The 25,526-nt window shown below is 39.0% G+C and overlaps 3 protein-coding genes across 6 annotated transcripts; all 3 read right to left on the bottom strand.

The window, feature by feature from the left end:
- Positions 1-2,334: 2,334 nt before the first annotated feature.
- LOC133870416 (stromal 70 kDa heat shock-related protein, chloroplastic) lies at positions 2,335-6,081 on the bottom strand. Its single transcript, XM_062307539.1, has 8 exons — positions 5,428-6,081; positions 4,866-5,118; positions 4,605-4,684; positions 4,337-4,479; positions 4,119-4,217; positions 3,719-3,908; positions 3,122-3,520; positions 2,335-3,028 (listed from the first exon to the last, which is right to left on the bottom strand). Exons 1-8 carry the CDS (start codon positions 5,959-5,961, stop codon positions 2,597-2,599), a joined length of 2,130 nt encoding a protein of 709 aa, XP_062163523.1. The 5' UTR covers positions 5,962-6,081; the 3' UTR covers positions 2,335-2,596.
- Positions 6,082-8,079: 1,998 nt separating this feature from the next.
- On the bottom strand, positions 8,080-16,280 carry LOC133871226 (protein OSB1, mitochondrial-like). The gene is made up of 4 exons (XM_062308625.1): positions 15,838-16,280; positions 15,622-15,745; positions 9,487-9,571; positions 8,080-8,849 (listed from the first exon to the last, which is right to left on the bottom strand). Exons 1-4 carry the CDS (start codon positions 16,155-16,157, stop codon positions 8,566-8,568), a joined length of 813 nt encoding a protein of 270 aa, XP_062164609.1. The 5' UTR covers positions 16,158-16,280; the 3' UTR covers positions 8,080-8,565.
- Positions 16,281-18,347: 2,067 nt separating this feature from the next.
- Positions 18,348-25,192, bottom strand: LOC133870406 (protein FAR1-RELATED SEQUENCE 5-like). Of its 4 annotated transcripts, none has more exons than XM_062307522.1 (7): positions 24,968-25,192; positions 23,019-23,125; positions 21,778-21,903; positions 19,535-21,696; positions 19,335-19,427; positions 19,116-19,241; positions 18,348-18,934 (listed from the first exon to the last, which is right to left on the bottom strand). In XM_062307522.1, exons 3-7 carry the CDS (start codon positions 21,881-21,883, stop codon positions 18,626-18,628), a joined length of 2,796 nt encoding a protein of 931 aa, XP_062163506.1. In that variant the 5' UTR covers positions 21,884-21,903; positions 23,019-23,125; positions 24,968-25,192; the 3' UTR covers positions 18,348-18,625. The 4 variants fall into 4 exon arrangements, 3 of the variants coding, with proteins under 3 accessions (XP_062163506.1, XP_062163504.1, XP_062163503.1); XM_062307520.1 differs by lacking the exon at positions 24,968-25,192 and adding an exon at positions 23,431-24,209; XM_062307519.1 differs by lacking the exon at positions 23,019-23,125.
- Between the last annotated feature and the right edge of the window lie 334 nt (positions 25,193-25,526).

The following is a 25,526-nucleotide window of genomic DNA, read 5'->3' on the forward strand; positions in this document are numbered from 1 at the left end:
TAGTTATCTCACATATACCGGCGTACCATGTCATATGATACAATTTAATATTCACCGTCATTTACATGCATGCTTTTATAAACTTATCATTTTCATTGTCTTGTTATAAGTTCAAAGTATGTATTATGTCTAACCCACTAGCGTTCAGTACACGATGATCGATCGTTCAAAGCATGAGGAACGATCGTTCAAAACACAAGAATCAAATGTTTGATCAAGGAGAATCGAATCTTCGCTAATGGCAGAAACTTAGTTCCAAACCATAATCAAACCAAACTAAGCAAATCATATGGTCTTAATCAAGGCCTCTAATACGGTTCTAAACCACAAGAACACATCATGAAAGAAAAACTACGTCTAATAACATCAAAATGTTAACCTAATACTAAACTAACATTAAGGCCATTATAACAACTAGAGAACTAATCATATGAGTTAAAGCCATAAAAACAAACCAACAACATAACAACTATAAAGGAAACAAGTTAAGCTATGAGGGTTACCTTCTTAGAGAAAAAAAACATCTTCCCTCCACCAAAGCACTATCACACATTGACTATAGAACAAAGATGGCTCAAAAGGGAGGAAATGGTCTAATGGACGAATGGGGTGGGGTATTTATAGGGGAGGAAATCGTAAAGTATAAAGATGAGCAAATTCTGCAGTACTACCACTTGTCGAATGTTCGGTCTTCAAGGTCTAATGTTCGTGTATTATTTAAGGTTACGCGAATGTTAGGTGTACAATTCGATTGTTTGACGTACAATCTGACGTACACACCAAAGGTGTGGAATGTACCATTTGACACCCAGTACACCGCGTTATTCGAACGTTTGAGATACGAAGAACAATCATTGGTGATTGATTGTTCGGTTGTTCGTGGCGAACGTTCGAAGAAAGCAAAAGGTCAAAAGTCACACAAGTCTTAATTTCTAATTAAAACTCACTTAATTGTATCGAATATTTTGGGATACTACATGTTTAAAGGTTCTTCTAGTTTCTTCTATTATTTTATCTGTGTTGTATGATTGGTTCATTGGTTTAGTTGTATTTATGATGCCAAACACAATTGTTTTTCATTGGTTGTATTTTATTTGTGTTAATTTGTTCATTACTTAAAAATGAAATAGTGACGGTCAAGATCCTAGTTCCGCCGCCACAAACAACTTTTTTTTTCCGCCACACTATACGTATTTGTACTTATTTTATTTACATAGATTTGGATCCCCACACAAAATTCCCGTTCAAGCGTGTTGGCTTTTACACATGTTTGGATTGGTATTAATTGAAGAGTATCACTTTTTTGAAAGGAACTTGTAATTTCATTAGATATTAGACAAATGGAGTTCATTACAAATAGTTCCTGAGATACACGATAGAAAAGAATCCACCCAGACTTGGTTAAGTTCCTGGTTAGTGGCAAACCTAGCAAGAAGGTGGGCTGCATTGTTCCCCTCTCTCCTAACAAGGTTCACTTTCCAAGAGTGGAAATCCTTCAGCATCTCCTTGGTCTCTAGAATGACATTACCAAATCTGCTAAGGTCCTCTTCCTCCCGCCTCAGAGCCTCAACCACTACGCTGGCATCACCTTCTAACAGAATTGAATGGAGTCCTAATTTTCTGTCGAGCTCAGCCCCCATCCTTGCGCCGATCGCTTCTGCCATGGAAGGGTCTACAATAAACTTCTGCACTAAGCATTGAGCCGCTAGAACACAACCTGCATGGTTACGCACGACAATCCCCACGCCCATTATATTATTACTTCTGTCAATAGAGGCATCCCAGTTCACCTTGAAACTATTAACAGGCGGGGGGGATCCAAATGGTTTGGGAGGGGCCTTCCCTGGGAACAGTCGGCATCACGGGGGCATGCACCTTCCTGAACAAATCCAAGGAGTCACTAACACTGGAAATCAGACACTTTGGGTTCACAAAGGTGCCTTCAAAGACCCATTGATTCCTTCGGGTCCATAATTTTTGAGCTATCAAAGCTACAAATTCCAGCTCCTCCTGAGCTAGGCTATCACTTAGATCGTTGAGGATGGAAAGAAAGTCCTTGGCTTCAGTAGCACATTTTTGGATAGCACGTGAGCTTTCAGCCCAAACTGCTCGAGCAGCATCACAAGTCCACAGGACGTGTTCTGTTGTTTCCACTTCACGGCCACACAGAGGGCAGAGCGGGTCACTTGGTATAACTTTAACTCATTTTAGTCTATCTACAGGATTTTCAATGGCAAAATGCATGACAATTTCTCTAAAATCCGTCATATTGCATTCAAGTAACAGTTTTAAACAAGAATTTAAAAAAAAAAAAAAAAGAAAAAAAAAGAAAAAGAAAAGAAAGAAAGTAATAGTTTTTAAACAAAGTACATCTGCTTTACTCACCCAAAGATTTGCATCAGGGGAAACAAATAAAATAGTCTTAACCTCTATATTTCCAATAGCATTTCTTTCTCCATAAAACTAGAAAAACAAAATGAAGACTGGAACTGTAACCCCAGTACCAACCAAATCCGATCCCTGCAAAATTCAATTCTTATACACATTGCCAGGGAAGAACATAAGTGCGGCAAAAAATATCGCATTTTTGGCTATCTCACTTGCTATCGGTGAAATCTGCATCAATAACATCCCCTTCAGGCCCCTTGCCCGATGATTCTGAAGGCCCAGATTCACTCCCAGGTGCAGGCCCAGCACCAGCACCAGGACCAGGACCGGCACCGGCACCGGCACCAGGAGCACCCGGTTGGTTGTAAAGGGACTGACCAAGCTGCATGACTTCCTGGTTAAGGGCTGCCATGGCATCCTTAATGGTTTGGGTTGAACCCCCTGAAATTGCATCCTTGAGCTCTCCAAGTTTTGCCTCCACCTTTTCTTTCACTGGCCCGGGAACCTTGTCTCCCAGCTCCTTGAGTTGCTTCTCCGTCTGGTAGACAACAGAATCAGCTTGGTTCTTTGTGTCAATGGCATCTCTCCTCTCCTTATCCTCCTTTGAAAACTTATCTGCTTCCTTAACCATCCTCTCCACCTGCATATTTCGAAGCATTTTACATCAGTACTAATTAAAATAAAGCTCACCCTAACTTTTAATTCTCTACCTACATATTATATAAAAACATACCTCATCACTGGGCAAGGTGCTAGCACCAGTAATGGTAATGTCTTGCTTCTTTCCTGTGCCCTTGTCAATAGCAGTGACCGAGAGGATACCATTGGCATCAATGTCAAATTTTACTTCAATTTGAGGAACCCCACGAGGTGCAGGTGGGATACCATCCAGACGGAAACTGCCAAGAGATTTATTGTCCCTAACAAACTCCCGCTCGCCTTGAAGAACATTAATCTCAACACTAGTCTGCCCATCTGCAGCTGTGGAGAAAACCTCTGACTTGGAGGTCGGCAAAGTAGTATTTCTTGGGATGATCTTTGTCATTACACCACCTAGAGTTTCTAGACCTAGTGACAACGGTGAAACATCCAAGAGCACGATATCACTGACATCCCCAGCCAAAACACCAGCCTAGAAACAAATTGTCACAAGTGAACCGAACAAACAACAAGTTAAGACAGTCACTGCAAGCACAACACTTATAAAGATGGTTGCACAACATCAAGTAGAGTGAGAATATACTACAATCCCAACAATTATCGGTGAAATCATCATATGACAATGGACCAAAAATATCACTTAGAGGTGAAAGCATACAGTAAAACTTACCTGAACTGCAGCCCCTAGGGCAACAACTTCATCAGGATTAACTGTCACATTGGGATCCTTCCCAGTCAACTTCTTCACAAGCTCCTGAACAGCCGGGATACGTGTTGATCCTCCAACAAGGATCACCTCATCAAGATCTTTAAAGGAGAGTTTGGCATCCCTCAAGGAATTTTCAACTGGTGTTTTAAGCCTGGAATATAATCACAGACATGATCAGTTGTTTTAAAGAGCCAGAAGAGAAACAGCAACAAGAAGTCTGCTAAGAAACCATTTCCAATATCCAATCCCAACCACATACTACAAAATTAAAGACAATACAAAAATTAGAGTGCAGGGAAGTACAGCATGTAATGATGAGAATGATAAAACATATTTAGATTTTCGAAAGAATAGTACGAACCTGTCAAGAAGGTCAGAACACAATTCCTCAAATTTGGCCCTAGTGATGGTAGTTTCAATGTGTTTGGGACCATCTGCAGTGGCAGTAATGAATGGCAAACTGGAAAAAGACAATATTTTAACCAATTAAATGTCAGTAGAACCTCTCATTAACAAACCCAATCACTGACAGAGAGAGACAGAGGCAATCAACAAAATTCACAGGAACAAATAAAATACCTAATGTTTGTCTGCGTTAAAGATGACAACTCCATCTTAGCTTTCTCAGCCGTCTCTGTTAGCCGCTGAAGAGCTTGTTTGTCCTTCAATAGATCTATTCCTTCATCTCTCTTGAAGCTTGCAGCAAGCCAATCAACAACTCTCTGCATTTATTGAGTGACATTTAGTACTTCTATATAACTGGGACAAAAAGAAAAGAAAAGGAAAACAAAAGAGCAGAAAATTAAACAGGCCAGGATATGGGGAAAGAAGCCAAAAGATCCCTGACCTTGTCGAAATCATCACCGCCCAAGTGCGTATCTCCAGAGGTAGAAAGAACTTCAAAAACTCCATCACCAACCTCAAGCACTGCAATTAAGAGAGAATAACTAATTTTCAGAAATGCGTTTGTCACCAGAAAGCATCTTTCTAGGATACAAAATGTCTTATATAAATACCGACAAAAAGAAAAAAAAAAAAATAATGACAATGTACTAACATACGTGGAAAATGATTTAAACAAGTTTTAGAATCGGCCGTACGGTAGTACCTGAGACATCAAAAGTACCACCACCAAGGTCAAATACCAAGATGGTCTCATTGTTTTTCCTTTCAAACCCATATGCTAACGAAGCAGCAGTAGGTTCATTAATGATTCGAAGAACTTCTAAACCAGCAATCCGACCAGCATCCTTTGTCGCTGTCCTTTGGGAGTCATTGAAGTAAGCAGGCACCGTTACCACAGCTTTAGTAACTTTATCATTCAAAAACTTTGAAGCATCATCCACAAGCTTTCTCAAAACCTAAATTAAATACAAACACATAAATGAATGAACTTCAGAAACCATTCCAACCATCTACCACCACTATTTATATAGTACTGGAGTAACAAGAAAACCTTGCACAAACTTGTTGATTGTATTTCCCAAAAAAAAAAAAAAAAAAAAAAAAATCTAACTTGAAAAATATTTAACCAGTAATAATCACCATACAAGAGATGAAAGCATAAATATTATCATGTACACCCACATCACACCGATTCCAGGAAAAGTGGAAAACATGCCTTTTGCAAGTCATGGCACAAAAAAATTAACTTCCTATTTTCGCGTTACCTGAGCGGAGATTTCTTCGGCAGCAAATTGTTTCCCAATAGCGGGGCATTCGAGCTTAACATTCCCATTCTCGTCCCTGACGACCCTGTACGATACCTGCTTGCTCTCCTCGTCCACCTCTGACATCTTCCTCCCTATGAACCTCTTCACGGAGAAGAACGTGTTCTCCGGATTCACCACCGCCTGGCGCTTCGCGATTTGCCCCACCAGCCTGTCCCCGTTCTTAGTGTACGCCACCACCGACGGCGTCGTTCGCTGCCCCTCCGCGTTAGTCACGATCGTCGGCTTCCCTCCCTCCATCGCCGCCACCGCCGAGTTTGTCGTCCCCAGATCGATCCCCACCACCTTCTCGTTCACTACCCTCACCGGCCCAACCCTAGCCTTCGCTCTCAGCCTCGGATATGACGCCGCTTTCCCGAATCTCTCCCCAAAGAAGAACGCTCTCGAGGACGACGAGAGATTCCGGTGAAAGGGATTGCTCCGGAACGATGCACTAGTGCCGAGGCCATGGATTTGGGCGGTGGAGGACGCCATTTGGGTAAATTGCCGGCTGTAAATTGGGGAATTTTGAGAGAGAGAGAAATGGAGAAGATAAACCCTAAAGCCTAAAGGAGAAATGGAAAATGTGGGGTTGGAGTTGGAGTTGGAGATAAAGAGGGTTTATGAGTGAGGGTTAGGTGTGATGCCACGTGGAGGGTTCCAGAATGATCTAGTGCTTGCGTTCGGGATGAGGGAATCTTGGCCGTTGGATTGAATCGGATTTCTTGATTTTCTTCTTTCTGGTGGCTGCCCTGGTGGGGATATCGAGGATTTTCTAGACTTGAAATGGGTCGGGGCCTTGGGGGTAGACCATGGAGTGGTATATGCATTTTTCAATAGAGTAATGATTCATTACCACCTAAATATACAATTTTTTACTATCTTGTCTATGTGGTAAGGTGGTCCCCCACCTTAATTTATTTTTAAAAAATAAAAAAATTCAAAAAATAGTGGGGGACCACCTTACTACATAGGCAAGGTGGTGAAAAGTTGTATATTTGGGTGGCATTGAATCATTATTCTTTCCAATATGACTGCCAGTAAATATAAAAAGGAAAAAAATTGTAAAATCAGTATAGGCGGTTCGTCTAATTTATAAATTGTTTCATTTAGGGTATGATAAAAAAATAATTTAATTCCTAAAGTCAAATTTCATTGAAAAATTTAACATATTCAATTAGGTGCTATGTCAATACCAATAATTAAACAGTACGTGTCGCTCTTAATAATAAAAATATAAATCTATAAAACTATGAAAATTATTTAAAAAAATAGAGAAAAGTACACATAACTCCCTCAAACTACTATCTCATTGTTAATGTGCCCTCAAATTATCAATTGTGTCAATCTCCCTTTCTAAACTACCTAAAAATGTCAATGTCCCCCCTAATGACAAAAATGCCCTTCATAAAATTATTAAATACTTTAAAAAAAACTTATAAAAAAAAAACAAAATAAAAAATAAAAACGGTTTCTTGTTTTCCTTTTCTTTTCTTTTTTTCGTTATTTTTTTAGTTTTTCGTTATTTTTTTTTAATTTTTGTTATTATTATTATTTTTTCACTTTTTCTCTAATTTTTTATTTTATTCTCTTTAAAAAAAAGTTGTTTTTTTAGTTATTATTTTTTTTTCGAATTTATAAAGACATTTTTGTCTTATTAAAAAAAATTAAAGTCATTTTTATCTTTTTGTTGGTCTTAAAAGAGACATTAGCATGTTTTAGTAATTTGAGGGGAACATTGACAATTAAATGGTAGTTTGAAAAGAATATGTATATTTTTTACAAAAAAAATAATAATGAAAGGAGTGGGCATCCACCCTCATAGGTTATCGGGGATGGCTCCCGGCCACCCCTATGGGCTGGGGTGGCCTAACTTGATCTAGAGGTGGCCTTCAATAATTTTACAATAAAAAATTTAAAGTTCCAATATGATAAATTATTTTTATAAATAATCTCTAATTAAGACTTTCAATTATTAATTTTACCATAAAAGTTATTTCTAAAAAAAAGTTTTAAAAATCTAATATGGTAAAAAATTAATAAATTATCTCTAATTAAGGCCCTCAATTCTGGTAAATAAATAATTATATAATATTGGGGCCTTAAAAATCTATAAATATGAAATTTTTTAGAATTTATTGATTTTAGACATGGAGTCATTCCATTTCTTATTTTATGTATACAATTTACGTTCGTAAATAATGAACTTTCCATGAAATATCTGTGGCAGGCCAGTTTCCATAGATACATTCATATCTCACTTTTTCTCTTGGAGGAAAGACCGGAGAAGTGAACAGAGAAAATCAATGGGGTGTTATACCATACAAAGAGAAAACGACACAAAGAAGTATACCGAGAATAATAAACAGTTCAATCGGTTTCTATGGAACTACTGTAGCACTTGTAAAACCGTGCCATAAATAAACAGAAAATCTATATATTCTTCTGATTTTTTTTTTTCTCTCATTTCAATTGAAAATCTGGGAGTATGTTGATGCTGCAAGTATATAGACAGGTGGGGAAACTTAATCCAAAGGCATATGCAAACCAGCTAAAAAGCCCAAAAACCTAAGAAAGTCAACCAACATCCTTTGGAGAGAAATCCTCAGTAAATAAACAGAAAGTTTCAGAAATTCTCATTAAATCTACACATACAGTTTCAGAGAACAGTTTGCTTCTTGAAACTTACTTTGAAGAAAGCAACAACTTTGTATAGATGCATTATGTGCTCAAGACATTGCAGTTACGCTATAATGAAGCGTCCCCTGAAGTGGCTAGCCTGTACAAGGAAAAACAAAGCCAAGAAAACCTTGTATTCATTTTTGTCATGTATCTGGTACCTGTAAGTCTGTAGCCTGCTGTACAAAGAACCGGATACAGAGTAATCTTCAGTGCTTGATATGCTTCAACCTCTGAGATTAATATGTGTGCTTGGGGTAGTAAAACCAGGTTCACGCTTAAATTCCTGTCTAGTATCAGTATTACTTTATGTTATTCATTGTCCATCCATCAAGTTAGACGCCATGAGTAACATCGTAAAACCTTGAATATAACTGGTATGCAACAGCAAATAGTTCTTTCAAGCCTGCAGACTCATCCCTAGTCATCATACACCCACATAGAGACACGGGAACGGGAACGGGAACCTACACAATCTCCTTGGCTTTGTGTTGCCATCTGTGTATCAAGTAACTGCAGTTGTCTTTTAATCCACGGAGGATCATTCGGACTCAACCAGAGAGTCTCACCAGTATGCCTGTGCCTGAAATCTGGCTGCCAAGAATTTACCTTATGTTTCCTGTTATCCCACCATTCATATGGATTGGTGAAAAACACCTGCCACAAGTAGAGGCGGTTTTTATCCACTTCCAAGCCGGCTCCTCCTATAATGTGACAAGATAAGGGATAAAGAAATAGATAAGCATGTGAAAAAAAGGAAAATACCTAAAATGAACAGCTTTTAAGGAGTGTCATAATAAACATAGTATAGATTATGGCGAAGAGAAAACCCTATCAATAATCATGCAATTGAATGGTCCGGGGCCAATTAAACAAAAAGCTGATCCCCTGCTCAACTAAGCTATTATTTTGTCCCTAGAACAAAACTCCAAATGACTCAAAATGAGCACATGGACCCATGCAACAGGTTGTGCTGCTTAAGACAACCTAACTAAAAGTTGGATCAGTCAAAAGCCTCAAAGATTCAACTCTCAAACTTCAAAACTGAAATGTAAAAACCTTTCGACCATCACTTGTGCTAAGCATTAATTTAATTATATGCACATAAGCACACAAATTACATTACTATAATCACCATCATCCCAAGTGCATTGTTCAAACAGTTTCTAGGTCAGCTATACAAATCCTGTGTGGACAACTCGCTCCATTTAAAAATATACCTCGTTTTTTGTGACTTCCTTTTTAGTTTTCTAGTAATTTCCAATGAACTCCAGAAAAAGGTTTCGCTAACCCAGAAATAGCATAACATATCCAACAAAACCATAGAATTAGAAGTTGTACCTGCTCCTGCTTGTGACCCCTCAACTTTGTGGCGATTTGGGCCTTGGAAACCTTGGTCAATATAATTCAACTCGTTTGCGATGACCTACAAACGACAAACAAAATGATTATACAGATAGAGGTTATGCATATTTATCAGTAGCCCAAAATCATCGGAAGAGGGTAAAGGTCTAAGGTATTGTATCAACATTAGTGAATGATCTTACTCTATTGGCAATAATAAATGACTAATTATTTTTTTATTCATTTTTATAAGTAAAACAAATTCATTAAAAAGCACAAGGAGGCAACCCAAATACATAGAGAATATACAAGAGAAATCACCCGGCAAGTCAATAAAGAGAAAAGCGAGCACAACTTCTACAATTTTTTTTTTTTTTTTTTTTTTATAAGTAATAAAAATTTTATAAAAAAAGCGTAAGGCGCCCTTAAGTACACGAAGTATACAAAGAAACTACCAAAACAGCCTACAACAAGAAAAAAAACCCAACAACCCTAAAAAACTCAAGCCCTCAAACCCAAAACCTTCGGAAGACCCCAACCCTACACCATGTGTGCCTTGCTTTTCCTAAGCCAGGAGGACGCGCTAGAATCACCGTAGTTGATGAAGCTTACTAGATTCAAAACTTCCATCCTACCTTTGGACGCGCTGCCTTAACTCCCCGATGGAAGTCCTCTTCAATGGCTTCCAAAATCGCCAAGGACGGATCCATATCCTCATCACTATCCAACTCCAAATCCAAAGGGTAAGGGGAGTCGCCATCCTCCCCATCCCATACCTCATTGCCCTGCTCCCACGCAAAGGGTAAAACACCCAAAGGGTAAGGGGAGTCGCCATCCTCCCCATCCCATACCTCGTCGCCCTGCTCCCACACAACCACCTCCTCGGACGGACCAAAACCTACTGGCCACTTTTGAGATTTGGTCAAACCATTCACCCTGAGATCCTCTCCCTTAATGCCGGTAGGAGAACTCGGAGTTGACACACCTTCCTTAACAACCGAAATCGACGCAGACACGACCAACACTTTATGTGAGAGATTAACTTGCACAACTAGAGCTCGGATTGAGAAACCCCTCACCGGAGAGGGAGACTTACCCATATCTTTCACGAAAACTACCACACTAGCAGAATCCTGCACTGGAAGCACAACAGCTACTTTCTCGGCTGGATCACTGATAGGCGGAAGTAGAGAAAGAAACCCCGGCACTTGAGCAACTGGCCTCAAAGCTTCCATAGAATCGGCAAAAAAATTCTTGTCCATATGCACTTCTCTGACTTCCCTAGCCTTCCGATAATACTTCTGGAACGGCTTAAAGTTCGACAACGCAGGAGAAGAGGAACACAACCTCTTTCCCAACCCAGCCACCCCTGAAAAAGATTGAGAGGAGGTGATGCAAGACTGAGAAGAAGAGGATACTTGCAAAGGCAGCATGTCAGAGAAGGATTGAAGAACTGAACAAGCAACAACCGAAAAAGAGCCACCCAAAGAAAAAGACCCAACAACATTACTTGCTGGTGCCAGAGCGGTCCCCTCAGACCGGGTAGAAGCTACAAAAGGCATCAAAGACGGCGCCTCTGGTGACCATGGGGGCGGGGGCGGGGGCGAGGGCGGGGGAGAGAACCTAGAATCAATAAGACTCACGAACTTCTGAGAAGACCCCAATTGTCGAATTGCAGTGTACCTGGAGACAGCCAGGAAAGCCACCAAAGACGTCTCAGGCTGAGCAGGAACGGAACCGGGTTCTGAACCGGCAGAGAAACCTAGAAAACTAGGATTAGAGTCCACTGAAGAAGACCCAAGGCCAGCAGAAATTTTCTTCACCATGGCCTTAGTCCTAGCCCGGTTGCCACATTTGGGCTTTAGACCCAACCCAACACACTTGAACCCGGAAGTACAAACCTAGTCCAAAGCAGCCCAAAGCCACTCTAGAAGCTTCTTCAACGAATGAGAAAGCCCTAGCTTCTTCTTCTTCCTAGCCTCGCCGCCACCATGGAAGTAGACTGGATTCGCATTCTTCTCCGTTGACCCGTGCAGTTGCTCCTCCAAAGCATAGCAATTCACCGCCATTCTCTCGTCTTCGACCACCCTACACCACGCCTCCGGAAGCATATCCAACCCACGCAGCTCTAACTCCGAAACCCGCTACCCAAGATGTTTGACATGAAAAACAGCTTCTCCCCAAACCACTTCCACAAAAGATGGAGAAACCCCACCCAGACGACTAGACGAAACACCCCCCTTCTGTATCCCCTCCGATGTAGACGCCTTAGAAACCAGTGACCGAGCCTCTGACCCGAGAAAAGTAAGCATCTTCCGCAACTCGCCCACAACCCGAGACCAGCCCCATCCTTCACGGCCTTCAGAGAGCCAAATAACCCCTTTACGACCATCCTCAGCGAAGGTAGCCACCTCAAGGTAACGACCACCATGCAGAACACTAGAGATCCAAAAAAATAAAACTAGAAAACCCCTTCCTCCTTTCCTCCAAGCGAATCTCAAACACATTAGCCTTCACTGAAAAATAGAACCCTTTGGCTTCCACAGAGAATTGACGCTCCATCTCTTCTTTAACTGAGAAGCCTAAAAAAGAAACAACATGGCGAGATACTCGCAAGACTGCTGTCGAAGAAGACGAAAGAGATCCGATGAAAGCTCTAGCCCGATTATGAAAACAAAAACAAAAACTGACCCCAGAAAAGCACTGATGAAAACTTCGATGAAAGCACCTCTGAAAGAAACAAAGCCCTAGCGTGACACGCCAAAACGCGCCACCGCTAGAGTGGAGAGAAAGGAAGAGAGGCGAGATCCACTCAAACAGAGATTTAAGAAAACATAGATGTAGATCTGAATTCGTCTTCTCACAATCATCGAAACTTGGAGAATTCTTTTCTCTCCAAATGCACCACATTGAACATTAGGGGATTACATTCCAAACAATTTTAACATCATTTTGACTAACCCTTCATTTCCAACAAGTCAATAGATCTACACCACTTGTCAAGCCATAACCCACACTACTCCAAACACCTGAAAAACATAACCCTTCATTTTCCCACACTTTTTACATATACAACACCAATCCATCACTATGATTTGATGTTTGCGAAGATTATCCAGAATGATAATTTTTCCTAAAGATGTTGTCTAAGTGAAGAAAGCCATCCTTAGATAAGCCTTAGTCCTCCAAATGCTTTTCCAATGGGAAGGAGGAGTCAACGTTGGGAAGGAGAACTTCGTAAAAGCAAACTATAGAAAAAGGATCACCCTGTCTTACGCCCTACCATCTCACATTTCATAGAGAGGAGAAAAGCAAACTACAGAAAAAACCGCTAGGAGTACCATTAATTAGAATATAGAATCGAACCGTGGATATGTAGTGGAGCAATCCAATTATGTCATTTCTCCCCAAAGCCATATCTCCTTAACATATATAACCAAAAATTCCAACCAACGTTGTCGTAAGCCTTCTCCAAGTCCAATTTGCATAACACGCCTGACTCACTAGATTTCAGACGACTATCTAGACATTCATTGGCGATAAGAACATAATCTAGGATATGACAACCTATTATAAAGCATTATGAGTCTTGGAAATGATATTATCCAGAACAATTTTCAAACTATTTGCCAAGACTTTCGCAAAAATTTTATAGACACCACACACTAGACTAATAGGATGAAAGCCTTTAACCTTAACAATCCCTACTTTCTTAGGAATAAGAGTAATAAAAGTAGCGTTAAAACTTCTTTCAAACTTACCATGCTAATGGAAATCCAGAAATACTTTCATAACATTGATTTTGATAACATCCGAGCAAGTTTGGAAAAAATTCATAGAAAAAACATCTGGACCTGAAGCCTTAACCCCATTCATATCTTTCCCTACCTCAAAAACCTTCCTTTCCTCTATTTAGTTGGTCCAAGGTTTGTTCCCTTATTTCTTTAGAAGGCTTGGGCATTCGGAATTTGAGGATCTTCAACAGGGTTCTGTTAGGGAAGTGATCGTGGCGTTATGTGCATGAGAGAGAGGCTTGGTGAAAATTTATTGTGGATGCTAACTATGGTGGTGCGTGGGATGGGTGGTGCTCCTTCGATCCCCTTGGGTCTCATGGAGTAGAGCTTTGGAAGAATATAAGGAAGGGGTTGAGTTTGTTTTGAAGTCATACCGGATTTATTTTCGGACATGGGTCCATGATAAAATCGATTTTAGCATGATGTGTAGTGTGGAGAGATGACTCTCAAGGAAGCATTCCCAGTTTTATATGACATTACTCGTGACAAGGATGCACTTGTTGTAGCTCACTTGGTTCCGAAGAGTGGTTCCCTTCAGTGGGACATCAACTTTATTCAAGCGGCCCACGACTGGGAGGAGGAAGTCTTAGCTTCCTTCTTCACCTTGTTGTATTCCATTAGAGTGAGAAATCGAGGGGACAACAAGCTTTGGTGGACTCCTTCACACAAAGGGAAGTTTGATGTTAGTTCTTTCTATAAGGTCCTTGCTTGCAAAGAGAAAGATCCTTTCCCCTGGAGAATTATTAAGCGGACCAAGGTTCCCTTGAAGTGGCATTTTTTGCTTCGTCGGCGGCATTAGGGAAGATCCTTACCTTGGATAATCTTAAAAAGAGGCATGTTATTGTGATTGATAGGTGTTATATGTGCAAAATGAATGGGGAGTCTGTGAACCACCTTCTTCTCCATTATGAGGTTGCTCGTGCCTTATGGATTGCCATCTTCAACCGCTTCAGTTTGTCTTGAGTTATGCCTCTTCGGGTGGTTGATTTATTCGCTTGCTGATGGACGAGTAGTTGCTCTCAAAATGCTATCATGTGGAAGATTGTTCCTTCTTGCCTTTTGTGGTGCTTGTGGAGGAAACGAAATGATAGAAACTTCGAGGACAAAGAAATGACAATTGAGAAACTCAGAACTTTCTTTTTTTATTCTTTGTTCCCTTGGACTGCTACGTTCCTAACTTCCTTAGTGATTAGCTTTCATGATTTTCTTATTCTTTTTTTTTCTCCGTCTTAGACGCTTCTCTTGTATACTCCTTGTGTACTTGACTGCGCTTTGCGTTTTTTAATGATATTTCTCTTACTAAACAAAAAAAAAACCTCCCTTTCCTCGAAAACTTGCTCCACCCAATCTGCCTCCTTCTCACTAATTGATTGAAAAGGAAGACTGTCAAATATGGTTTCCAATTTTCATTCTCAGGAGAAAGTTTTGTAAAATTGAACTATAGGATCCTGAATTTCAGTAGGATTAGAAGAAATATCACCATTGATAACCAAATTCCCTATCGTATTACATCTTCTATTGGAGTTAGCAACCTAATGGAAGGACTTGGTATTTTTATCACCCTCTATTATCACAGCACCCTCGACTTTTGCCTCCAACCCACCTCCTTCAAAAGAATAGTCTTCTCCAACTCAACTATAGCCACATCCTTCCTCAATTTCTCCTCACTAGAAAGAGATCTTTGTTCTTCAAGCACATCCAGCCCTTTTATATCATCAAAAAGAGACATTTTTTTTTCATCTCCACACTACCAAAATTCATTTCATTTCACATCTTTGAATCAGCTTCTAAAGCTTTTAGTTTATGAGCCAAAACAAAACTAGGAAAACCCTAGAATCAATAAGAACTCTACCAGTGCCTCACCTTACAAAACCATCTGTTTTCAGCCACGTGTTTCAAATTTAAAATACCTTTTGCCCCCTCTAAAATTCACACAATCAAGTAGAACAGGAAAGTGATCTGAAAGAATCTTGGGAACATGCCCTCAACAACGTACGAAAACTGAGCCTCCCACTTGGGAGAAATGAGAAATCTATCAATTCTTTCACCACCTCCATATTGTCAAAATAATACGTAACATGATCAGTAAAAGAAAAATAATGCAACACATAACCATAAATTGAGAGCTTGAATGCTATTAGATATAAGGTGTAACTTGAATCCTGAAATAAAATTGATACACCACTATCTATTTGTCACCGCTAAACAAGGCTAAAGATTCAGTTCAACCGAAGTGATAAACAATTGTAATCACCCATTCTGCACCAAAACATAATTATTTTAGCGATATCAGTAAGCAACCAAAAAAAGCGGTCAAAAAAATAATTAGCTTCTGAACCTTGTAACATGTTTTGAGATCCTTTTTGTAAGACCATAAACGACCTGAAACATAGACAAAATCATTCGGTTCTAAATGCTTTAGACACATTTCTGCCATCTCGTCCCACATCTCCATTAGTATCCTGTTCACAAATTGTACAATGTAAGTTTGCACAGTACCAAACCCTAGAATCAACAAATAACCCAAAAACAAAAATTGAATTAGTGCCCAAACCTAAATGTGGCATTGGAATCACGGGAGGCTTCGACGGATAGAAGAGTGTAAGCACCCAATCTACCGGTTTTCGACTTGATGATCCTCAATGGATAGTCCACCAACCCGATTAAGCTAACGGAGTTCACCAACTGCGTCGTCCACTTTATGGTGGTGGGACGCTGGAGTTTCAGCGCGTGCCGGTACACTGCGCTGCCGACCTCAACATCGTCGGTGAAGAATTTCGGTGACCGTCCAGGGCTCGCCGCCGACGAGGCCAGCCGTTGCAGAGAGAACCGGGTTGGGTTCCTCGTTAGGGCTCTGAAACGGTGCGCACTCATAGTCGAAAATATTTTTGACGACTACTTTAAACGGTATGCACCATTTTAAAATTTAAGCCACTATGTGGAGTTCAGGAGTTCCTCGTTCGGTAGTGGCCGTTAGGGCCTAGGGGTGATTCTCCAACGAGTCAACGACAAATGATGGGCTATGCGCTCCCATCCTCCCATCCCACCCAGCCTATATGGCATTTTTTTTTTAATCCCAATGGTCTGTTTTTGTGTACGAATTTTTAAATCAGAATTCAATTTTTATTCGGTGTTGAATTTTGAGATTTAACTTTGATAGAATAAAATATGATTTATTTTTGAAAAAAATCAAATACTATAGCAAAAAGTTAAATAAAATTAGAATTCAATTCTTGCATCCAAACAGGCCATAAAACATGTTGGGAGATAGTTTTATTTTTTTTTTTTTTTTTTTTTTTTTCATTTTCCCTCCCAACATCTCTCTTTCTTCTCCAGTCGGTCGTTCGTCCTTCTTCACTGGCGCCGTCTCCACCGGCCTGTATCTCTCGTCCGTCCTTCTCTGGCAGCGTGTTCGTGTTCCCGACAGTGTGTCCTTCTCCGGCAACGTGTTCGTGTCTCGAACTTTATTCAAATGCATGGTACTCTCTCTCTAGAATTTTTATGGGTATACTGCGGTAGGTGATTTTGCTTGGTTGTTATTCGGTTTGAGGAGAAAAATCGGTTTTTTGTTGGTTGGTGTTGGTATTTTTTTTTTTTGTTCCAATTGTTGGATGGTGTTAGTGAAGTTGCTTGCAAGGAAAACGCAGAATAATGAACAAAAACAAATATGTCTAAAATGAAGAGGATCTGTGCTCCTACACTTGAGCGCATGAAGGATCCCCCTCTTGCGCTTGTGCAAGCGCAAGATCCCTTCCTGCGCAGGAAGGGACCCATTTCTTCTCATGACAAGATTTTTTTTTTTTTCTATGGATAATTGTAACATTGATCCTTAGGGTTAGCCTAAATTACAAATGGCTCCATGTTGTTTAAAAAATTCATTGATGGTCTTTGTGGTAAATTATAATTACAAATCAGTCTCTGAATACGTTTTATATTTATCAAGTTAACAGATCCCGTTAGTCAGCCACGTCACACCCAATAAGAAGCCGACACGTGTTCATCACAATAATATATATATATATATATATATATTTAAAAAAATTACTGAAGAGGTGACTGCCGATTGGGTAGCCACCTCATTGCGCGGCACTTCCAGCCACCTCTTCAGCATTTTCTTTTTCTTTTTTTATTAAAATAAAAAATAAAAAAAATGTACATATATATATACACTACATTTCTAAAATAAAAAATATGATAAACCCAAAGTTCGCTACATTCATGAACCTAAATTTTGAGCTTGTTCCATTGTTAAGCTTGACGTGTGTGTCCTCTATATTTTTGAGGAAAATGTTAAGTTCTCAATTTAAAGTATATATGAGTAATGCTTGCTGATTCAGTAGCCCATCCTTGTCTTCATGTGATGCAAGAATGAGGATTTTGAATTGAAACCCGCTCATGATTGCCTGAAATTTTCTGTTTTTCAATAAGAATTCTGTTAGTTGGATGGATTTTCCAGATTTCTCTTGGGGTTGTTTACTATTGGTGTGTCAGTGGTCTGGTTATTTTGCTGGCTTTGTGGAACAAATCTTATTCATTTATACTCAGTTGTTATCACTTTTGACTTCAAGAGATGTCTTTCTTGTCAAAGAGTTTGTAGACAACACCGAGTCCCTAAACTGCATTGGTTTGGATCCTTTTGTTCTTACAACTGAATGGTTAATTTAATGTGAAAAATGAGCATTTGGAAATGGGTTAAAATATGTTCTTAGATTTTCAAGTTTCCCTTTCTTGCAGGGCCAAGATGTCTACAGCATTTCAGTGTTGATCTGGTGAAGGCAACAGTCCACAACGTGCTTCAGAGTGAAATGACAATGAAAGAACATCATGCAACCATTTGTCAGTAATGTTGTAAGAATATAATACTAACTTGTTAGATTTTCACACAGCCCTTTAAAACTAAAAATTCAAGATTTGATGGTTTGATCTCAACACTCTCAAGTTGAGGATTTCGTAGCAGCTCAATGAACATGAGTTTATGAAGACCTGACACCTGTATACTTTTCAACCCATAAGGGCCATAACAACATTCTAATGCCATCTCTTCCATATCACGACAACCATCAATTAAAGTTTGGACAACTTGGTTCTCCACATCATTAATATTCAAAACCAACTTTTTCAAAGAGGGTAAGTTAATATCCCAGTAAAATGACTTCAACTTACACTTGCATAACCTCAGCTCAGTTATAGACAATCTGACAAAACATTCGGTCATCTAGATAATAACTTAAGAACTATCTTACAATCAAAAAATTACATGACCATGATAGTAAGAATATTTCACAATCACAAAATTACATAACCTGACCATGATAGAAATACAAATATAATAACCTAAGGAACTATTTAGAGGTCATGATCATGGAATTGATGACATTGATCAAAAAATGAATATTTGAACGCTCAACACCAGCTTGTGTGGGCAAGGTACTTTGATGGTTGAGAATGTTATAGACTTGAAATAAGATGGGTTGTACATGCACTGCAATCGCTGGGTCGGTTGGAATTATTGCATTGACCATGACTGTCATCCAAGCAAGTTTTTGGGATGGGTTGTTACTGAAATCACAAGCTAATCGCCACAGAAGTTGAAGCAGAACTCCTTGGCTCAGAGGGAGAGGAACTACAGACAATATCCGTCGTAGATCAACCTAAAAAATAAAGCTTTCATTACATCAGTCACATGCGTATCTTAAATGAACACTTCAAATGTCAAAAAAAGAGTTGTTATTATTCTTTCACAAAAAAACATCAATTATTTTTATTTTTTTTAAAAAAAAATTATAAACATATTGTTGAGTTTGTACGCATTGTTAGATGAGACAAATTCACCTGTGAACATAGCCAGGACACAATGGACAAATCACATCTTGAAATGGCTATGTGAAAAGCCCGTTCAAAATTGTGCTCATATACCAATCTTGATAACTCCCCTGTTGGATCAACGGGCACCCCAACCTAATACACAAACGAGACAACCCAAGATTTTAAAAGATTTTAAAAATGGCATCAAGTAAATCGTCGTATTTGTCTACATATTTATGAAAATACCTGAGTACGAATTAAATGATCGTGTTGATCATCAATTATTGAAGGCAATGGAGTTTGACTTTTGTTCGCTTGATCTTGCTTTGCTTTTGAGGTCTACAACTAAAAAATGGTTAGGTTCATGTGTTTCAAACAAAACACAACATAAACCTAGGTAGGGCATGTATGTGTTTTAAAATTATGAGGGAAAAAAATGAATGAACCTGTTTTTTGCTTCTACTTGTTTTGGTATTGTTGTCAGTTGATGGCTTATTTGTCACTTGTGACTTCTTTTTCGCTGCTTGTTCAACTATTGGCACCATTCTTCCAATCGGTGGTCTCTCTTTACGTTTAACCTTAACAGGACTAAGCAAATTATTACTTTGCAATGTCGAAGCTTCATTACTTTGAATGACTTCATTACAGCTAGAAGATGCGACTGAAATGCAACTTAATTTACGACATTCCTCTTTTAAAACATCAACTCTTTTCATCACCGTAGTGTAAATGTGTTTGCCATTTGATCCGAGCGACAATAATTCATTTAAATTCTTGGACAAGCTGTCATATCTTTCGTCATCAGAGTTACCACCAAAATTGTCGTAACTACTCTTCAACAATGTGTATGTTCGCTTCAAATCCTTCCTCCATCTCGTAAGAAAGAATCTTGGTGGCAACGTTGAAACTTTTTTTGACAATAGCACAGAAATTGCATGCCTGCACAAGATACCCCTTGTTTCAAACAATGCACAAGTGCACTTCACTTCTACCTCTTCTTCATTGTAGTAAACACAATGTGATATGTCTTTCATGTTTCTATTAATGACACCAATTTCAATCACCTGATAAGTAGAAATTGCACCTTCATCTGTAAGACGAGAGTTATTACAACCCACAACTTTCATAAACTCCCCCTGAACTTCTTTGAACTTCGCATTGGTATACACATCTTGAAATTTCTCCTCTAAAGGATAGGGGGTTAAACATGGAATTATGTGATTAAAAGAATCGAAATCAGCTTTTTTCTCTTTCTCAACCATTCTCCTCAAAGCATTATCAAAATGATCAACAAATTCCTTCAGTGTGGTCTGTGAGTACACATAACCATCAAAAAAAGCATTCATACTTTCACTCTGTTGCATAATATTCATTCCAGCCCAAAATGTATCTTTCATATATGCCGGCACCCAAAAAGTACGCTCATTATATAATTCATTCAGCCATGCATTGTCCTGAAGTTTATAAGTCTCAAGCAAACTTTTCCAACTTTCTTCGAATTCATCACAACTTTGAGAATCATACAAACAAACATTGAGGGCACTCTTAATACCATTGAATTGAGCATGTGCTGCAAACTTTTCTGGCAGTTTTCTCATAATGTGCCACAAACAATATCTATGTCGAGTTCTCTCTGCGAAAACTATAGCAATTGCATTTTTCATTGCCCTATCTTGATCTGTTATAATTGTACTTGGTGCTTTGCCATTCATGCATTCTAACAAAGTACTAAACAACCAAACATATGTTTCAGTATTCTCATTTGATATTAGTCCTGCCCCCAAAAGTATTGACTGACCATGATGATTCATACCTACGAAAGGAGTAAATGGCATGTCATAGCTATTGGTCAAATAGGTCGTATCAAATGTGATGACATCCCCAAAGAATTCATACGCTGCCCTACTTCGCGCATCAGCCCAAAACACATTTCGCAGCCTACAATCATCATCGACATCCATCACATAATAGAACCCATCATTCTGCTTTTGCATTCTACTGAAATAATCACGAAGTGCTTGAGCACCTCCTTTGCCAAGATGAAGCTCTCTTGCCTTTTCAATATAATTCCTACAATCTTTATCTCCAAAAGTAAGCTGCTCATACCCCCCTTTTTCAACAACTAAAGAATTAAAATTCTTATTCATAGGTATTCCAGCTCTATCATTTAGTTCAAGCCTACTTTTCATCGCAGCATCTTTATTCTTATAGCATCTAAAAAACCTTGTTTTTCCTGGGCTTAAACAATGATTATGCTCCACTACAACATTACTCAAAAACCACTTTCCATCAGCACACAATGTCGCACAAATCCTGGCTTTACACTGCGTTCTAATTATTTTTGGAATTGCCTTTGTACAATCACCTTTGCCTTTATTTGGTTTGCCTTGGTGAATACATGTAAGGGTTATGTACCTGCGACTTCCATCTTTCCCATTTTTTCCGGTTCTTTTTACCACACCAAAACCAACTTGCTGACCATACTTCTTATAATACTCTTCCACTTCTTCCAACGAATCAAACAACATTAATTCCTTAGGTTCTTCAACTTTATCATTCGCATCTACCATCTTGTATTGTGGCTCATTATCCTCCTTATCGGCCAATTCTAAGTCACATATAAAAAATAAAAAAAATCAAATCAATAATACAGAATTCAGATAAATGATACAAAAGTTAAAAGCCTAACCAAATTCAGGTCCAACTTCGTCGGTTGAATCGTCGTCATTTGGAATTTGTGTACACAGAGATTCAACTTCGCCCTCTTTCTCCAACCGTGAGCTTGAAAATTCCATTTAAGAGAACAGAAGGTGGCCTAGAATTACCAATGCAATAATAATAATAAGATAATATAATGCATATATGCCTATAATTCCATTAAAGGAAGAACATTGCAATTAACAAAGTTTCAGAAACACAATAGAATTTGTTAAGAGAAAATAATATATATAACATCAGAAAACTAGACAAATGCCACTTGATTAGGGGACAAAGAGGCTACAAACCAGAATTTGGTCTTGATTACAAGACCTTAGCCAAAAACTTTTTTTTTTTTTTAATGACGAGGAACCCCTCAAAAGCAGGGTCATTTCGTCTACTCTCCCCTGTCAGGTAAATCTCAGAGCCATGTAAAGCATCCCCTTCACACGGATCAGGACCTTAGCCAATAACTAACCTCACCATAAACATTTAATGTTTATAAAAGAAGCTCCTAAGCAAACTGAAAACAAGACAACTCCAAAATTGTGAACACCACCCAAACAAAATTACAAAATAACAACACAAACTGATAAACAAACAAAAACTAACAATTATCAACAGAAATCGGTTATCAACTGCACAATTCTGCATAAATCAACTAAACTGCATTACTCAAAAAACACACGCATCACCAACTAGAAGCTTAAACCAACACTTATGCTTTTATACTCCAATTATGAGATATTACTATATTCTCAAGAATCTTTTTAAATTGTTTTGACCTTCCAAAAGATTTTTTACAAAATCTGCTCCTATGTTTTGGGATGATTATCATGCTTAATCTCATTTCGATTCAGCCAGAAATTATAAACTATTAGCATACAGGGACTTCTTATTCCACTCTCACATTCCAAGCTTCACCATCTCATCCCAATCAACAAAGAGATTAAGCATATTACATCTACTCATGCCTTCTTTCCAAATCCTCCCATTGTAGCTACACTTGAAGAACAAATGCTCTCTACTTTCAACTCCACTAAGACAAAACGCAAAACAAACTCTCCCTTTATATTCTCATTTTACTTTCAATTCCAGCAAACACAAAAACATGCGTAGACACACACATAGAGATATTTGTTAAAAACAAATGTCAACATGTTGGCAATTTTTAAGACTATATTTGGAAAAGAAATCAATATAAATATTCATATAAAGAAAGAGAATGGGCACCTGACTGGCGAGAGAGAAGCTTTTTCGGAGAGAGAGAGAGAGAGCTTTTTCGGCAAGGGAGAGATTTTCCGGCGAGAGAGGAGCGTTTCCGGTGAAGGATATATTTTCTGACGAAAATGGAGACTTTTTCAGGCAAAAATAGAGACTTTTTCCACAGAGAGAGAGAGAGAGGATTGGTTTATGCAGAAGATTCTCGAAATAGTTTTTTGGCTTATTTTGTGAGAGAGAGAGTAGTGGGATCTCAATTTTTTTAGAATTTTTTTTTTGTCCACGTAAGCAATGGTGGGATTGCAGTGGGATCCCAGTGAATAGCCAAGCATTTCTCTTCTACAACGCCCCTTGCACGCACGAGTAATTTTGAACGTCATATTTATTTATTTTTAAAAAAAAATAATTTGATTTTTAAAATTACCTCTGCCTCGATGAGGCCCTTCGCCGGTGGGTGTGTTCCCAATCCAGTAGTCGATTCTCCTTTTGTCAAGTTGGTTGTGTTGGAGGTCGTGGTTCAGTTTTCTCGCAAGCTCAAGATTCTGGAAGTCTCCCGGTTTGAGTTTTCCCCCTGCAGACATCGATGGTTCTGTCTTCATTATCGCTAGATGCTTCTCACAGGTTTGAGGGGCCTTCTCCGACACCGCCCATCTTTGCCCCTTCAGCCAAGGAAGCAGATGCAATGCTTCTAGTGATGGAACCTGCGAGAATGGCAGATTCCGTGAAGGGTTTTGTTAAGCCATCTTCTTTGATGAAGGGCTTCCTTCGATGGGGGTTTCTTAACCCGAGTCCGACTGGGAAAGCTTCAACTACTCATACCTCGCTTTTAGAGACGGCTATGTCTTCATTGACTCCGGCCACTCCTTTTGTTGAAAAGGGTGATGATTCCACGGTGAACGAGGATTTGTCCTTGGTGATTATGGATGCCATTGAATAAGACTTTCTTCGGAGGGAGATTTTGAATTTGGTGATACAAGTGCGTCCTCTGGTAGGGTGTGCTTTTTGAGGGTTCGGGTTTGAAAGCTTATGGTTTTGAGGGTTTTTTGGGTTTCTTTCTTTATTTTGGCAGTTTCTTTTTCACTTTCTAGCTATGAGCTTTCTCTTGTATATTTTCGGAGTACTTACGGACGCTTTACGCTTTTAATAAGACCAATTACTTATATATATTACATCAATTTTGGATAGGGGACAGGAATATAACGTCTATAATTACTTCTTTCACGCCTATGTGGCTTTTTTTTTTTTTTTTTTCAAAAAAAAACAAACAAAACGTGAAACCTGCGTAGACGCGTAGTAGCCCCTATCTGTCACCGGCGCCGTCTCCTCTGAAACCAATCACTCCCAAATGATTCTGATCTTCCACAATGCTGAATGTCAGCATATTCTTGTGGGATATTACCAGAAAATTGATTTCCAAACAATTTTAAAACCCTCAAGTACTTCAAACCCGATAAGGCTGGGGATAATACCCAGCAAGACTAGTGTTCCACAACACAATCCTTCCAACGAATCCAGCTGAGTTACAGAACACACCCCTGTAATATTGGCAAGGATCCCCACCCGAAACCCACGAACTTAAGCTATTGCACGGACCATTGGAAATGTTTCCCTTGAATTGAAGCAAAATCTCTTTCTCGTTAAGCGGCGAAACTGTAGCAATTCCAATAAAGCAAGAAAGAAAGCACAAAACAGCATGACAAAGACGGAATTGATAGAGTCTTCTCGTGCTCATAACACTGGGCTGCTAATTGAAAGAGTCTATCCGTTTGGCATTATGATAGTTGGATCCAACATAGACAAGATCTGGGTTTTCTAGCTTCTAAATGTGACAATCTTTTGAGTATGAGAAACACAACATCACGATAATGACCAAATAACAACATCTTTCTCACTGAAACCGAAGAAAAAACCCCGAAAATATGAACACATTTATTCAAGCAAAAATTTTAAAATGCAAGTACCTATAATAACATCTTCTTCTGCTTCTGGGTTTTCTGTCAAGCCTGAACAACAAAGATCTGGGTCTTCTTCTCTGGGGCCGAACCCACGTACCAAAATCTAAGCTTCATAAGTGAGAGAAAGAGAAAGAGAGAGAAAGAGAACGGCGGAGACGAACATCGGTGGAGACGGTGCCGGAGAGAGAGAGAGACTACACAGGTTTCACGTTTTGTTCTTGTCTTTTTTGTTTTTAAAAAAAGCCACGAAGGCATAGGCGTGTAAGGAGCGCTGAGAATCATTTATCACGGAAGGAAAATGATATATTTACAACACTAATACAACAACTGCACAATAACTCCTCACATGAATGTAGGTCCTATACACTGGGGCCTACCCTCATGTGAAGGGTTGTTGTGCAATTATTGTGATAGTGTTGTATAAGAATCAAATCTCATCACGGAATAGGAGTGAAAATGCGGCGAATGTTTATCATTCCAAGTCGGCTGTCTAATTTTTATATTTAACCGTTCACATCCGTTATTCATATTTAATCATCATTTATAAATACAGATATGGATGACA

The sequence above is a fragment of the Alnus glutinosa genome, chromosome 6 (genome assembly GCF_958979055.1).
Source record: "Alnus glutinosa chromosome 6, dhAlnGlut1.1, whole genome shotgun sequence".
NCBI lineage: Eukaryota > Viridiplantae > Streptophyta > Magnoliopsida > Fagales > Betulaceae > Alnus > Alnus glutinosa.

Coding starts and splice junctions, on each gene's coding strand:
- LOC133871226 (XM_062308625.1), bottom strand. CDS start 16,157: ATGAGTGCGCACCGTTTCAGAGCCCTAACGAGGAACCCAACCCGGTTC. Junction 15,746..15,837: donor GATTCCAATGCCACATTTAG/GTTTGGGCACTA, acceptor ATTTGTGAACAG/GATACTAATGGAGATGTGGG. Junction 9,572..15,621: donor ATCTCAAAACATGTTACAAG/GTTCAGAAGCTA, acceptor TGTCGTTTGTAG/GTCATCGCAAACGAGTTGAA.
- LOC133870406 (XM_062307519.1), bottom strand. CDS start 21,883: ATGGAATTTTCAAGCTCACGGTTGGAGAAAGAGGGCGAAGTTGAATCT. Junction 21,697..21,777: donor CGAAGTTGGACCTGAATTTG/GTTAGGCTTTTA, acceptor TATGTGACTTAG/AATTGGCCGATAAGGAGGAT. Junction 18,935..19,115: donor TGTCCTGGCTATGTTCACAG/GTGAATTTGTCT, acceptor TTTATTTTTTAG/GTTGATCTACGACGGATATT.
- LOC133870416 (XM_062307539.1), bottom strand. CDS start 5,961: ATGGCGTCCTCCACCGCCCAAATCCATGGCCTCGGCACTAGTGCATCG. Junction 3,909..4,118: donor TGTTCTGACCTTCTTGACAG/GTTCGTACTATT, acceptor ATTATATTCCAG/GCTTAAAACACCAGTTGAAA. Junction 3,029..3,121: donor GCACCTTGCCCAGTGATGAG/GTATGTTTTTAT, acceptor CGAAATATGCAG/GTGGAGAGGATGGTTAAGGA.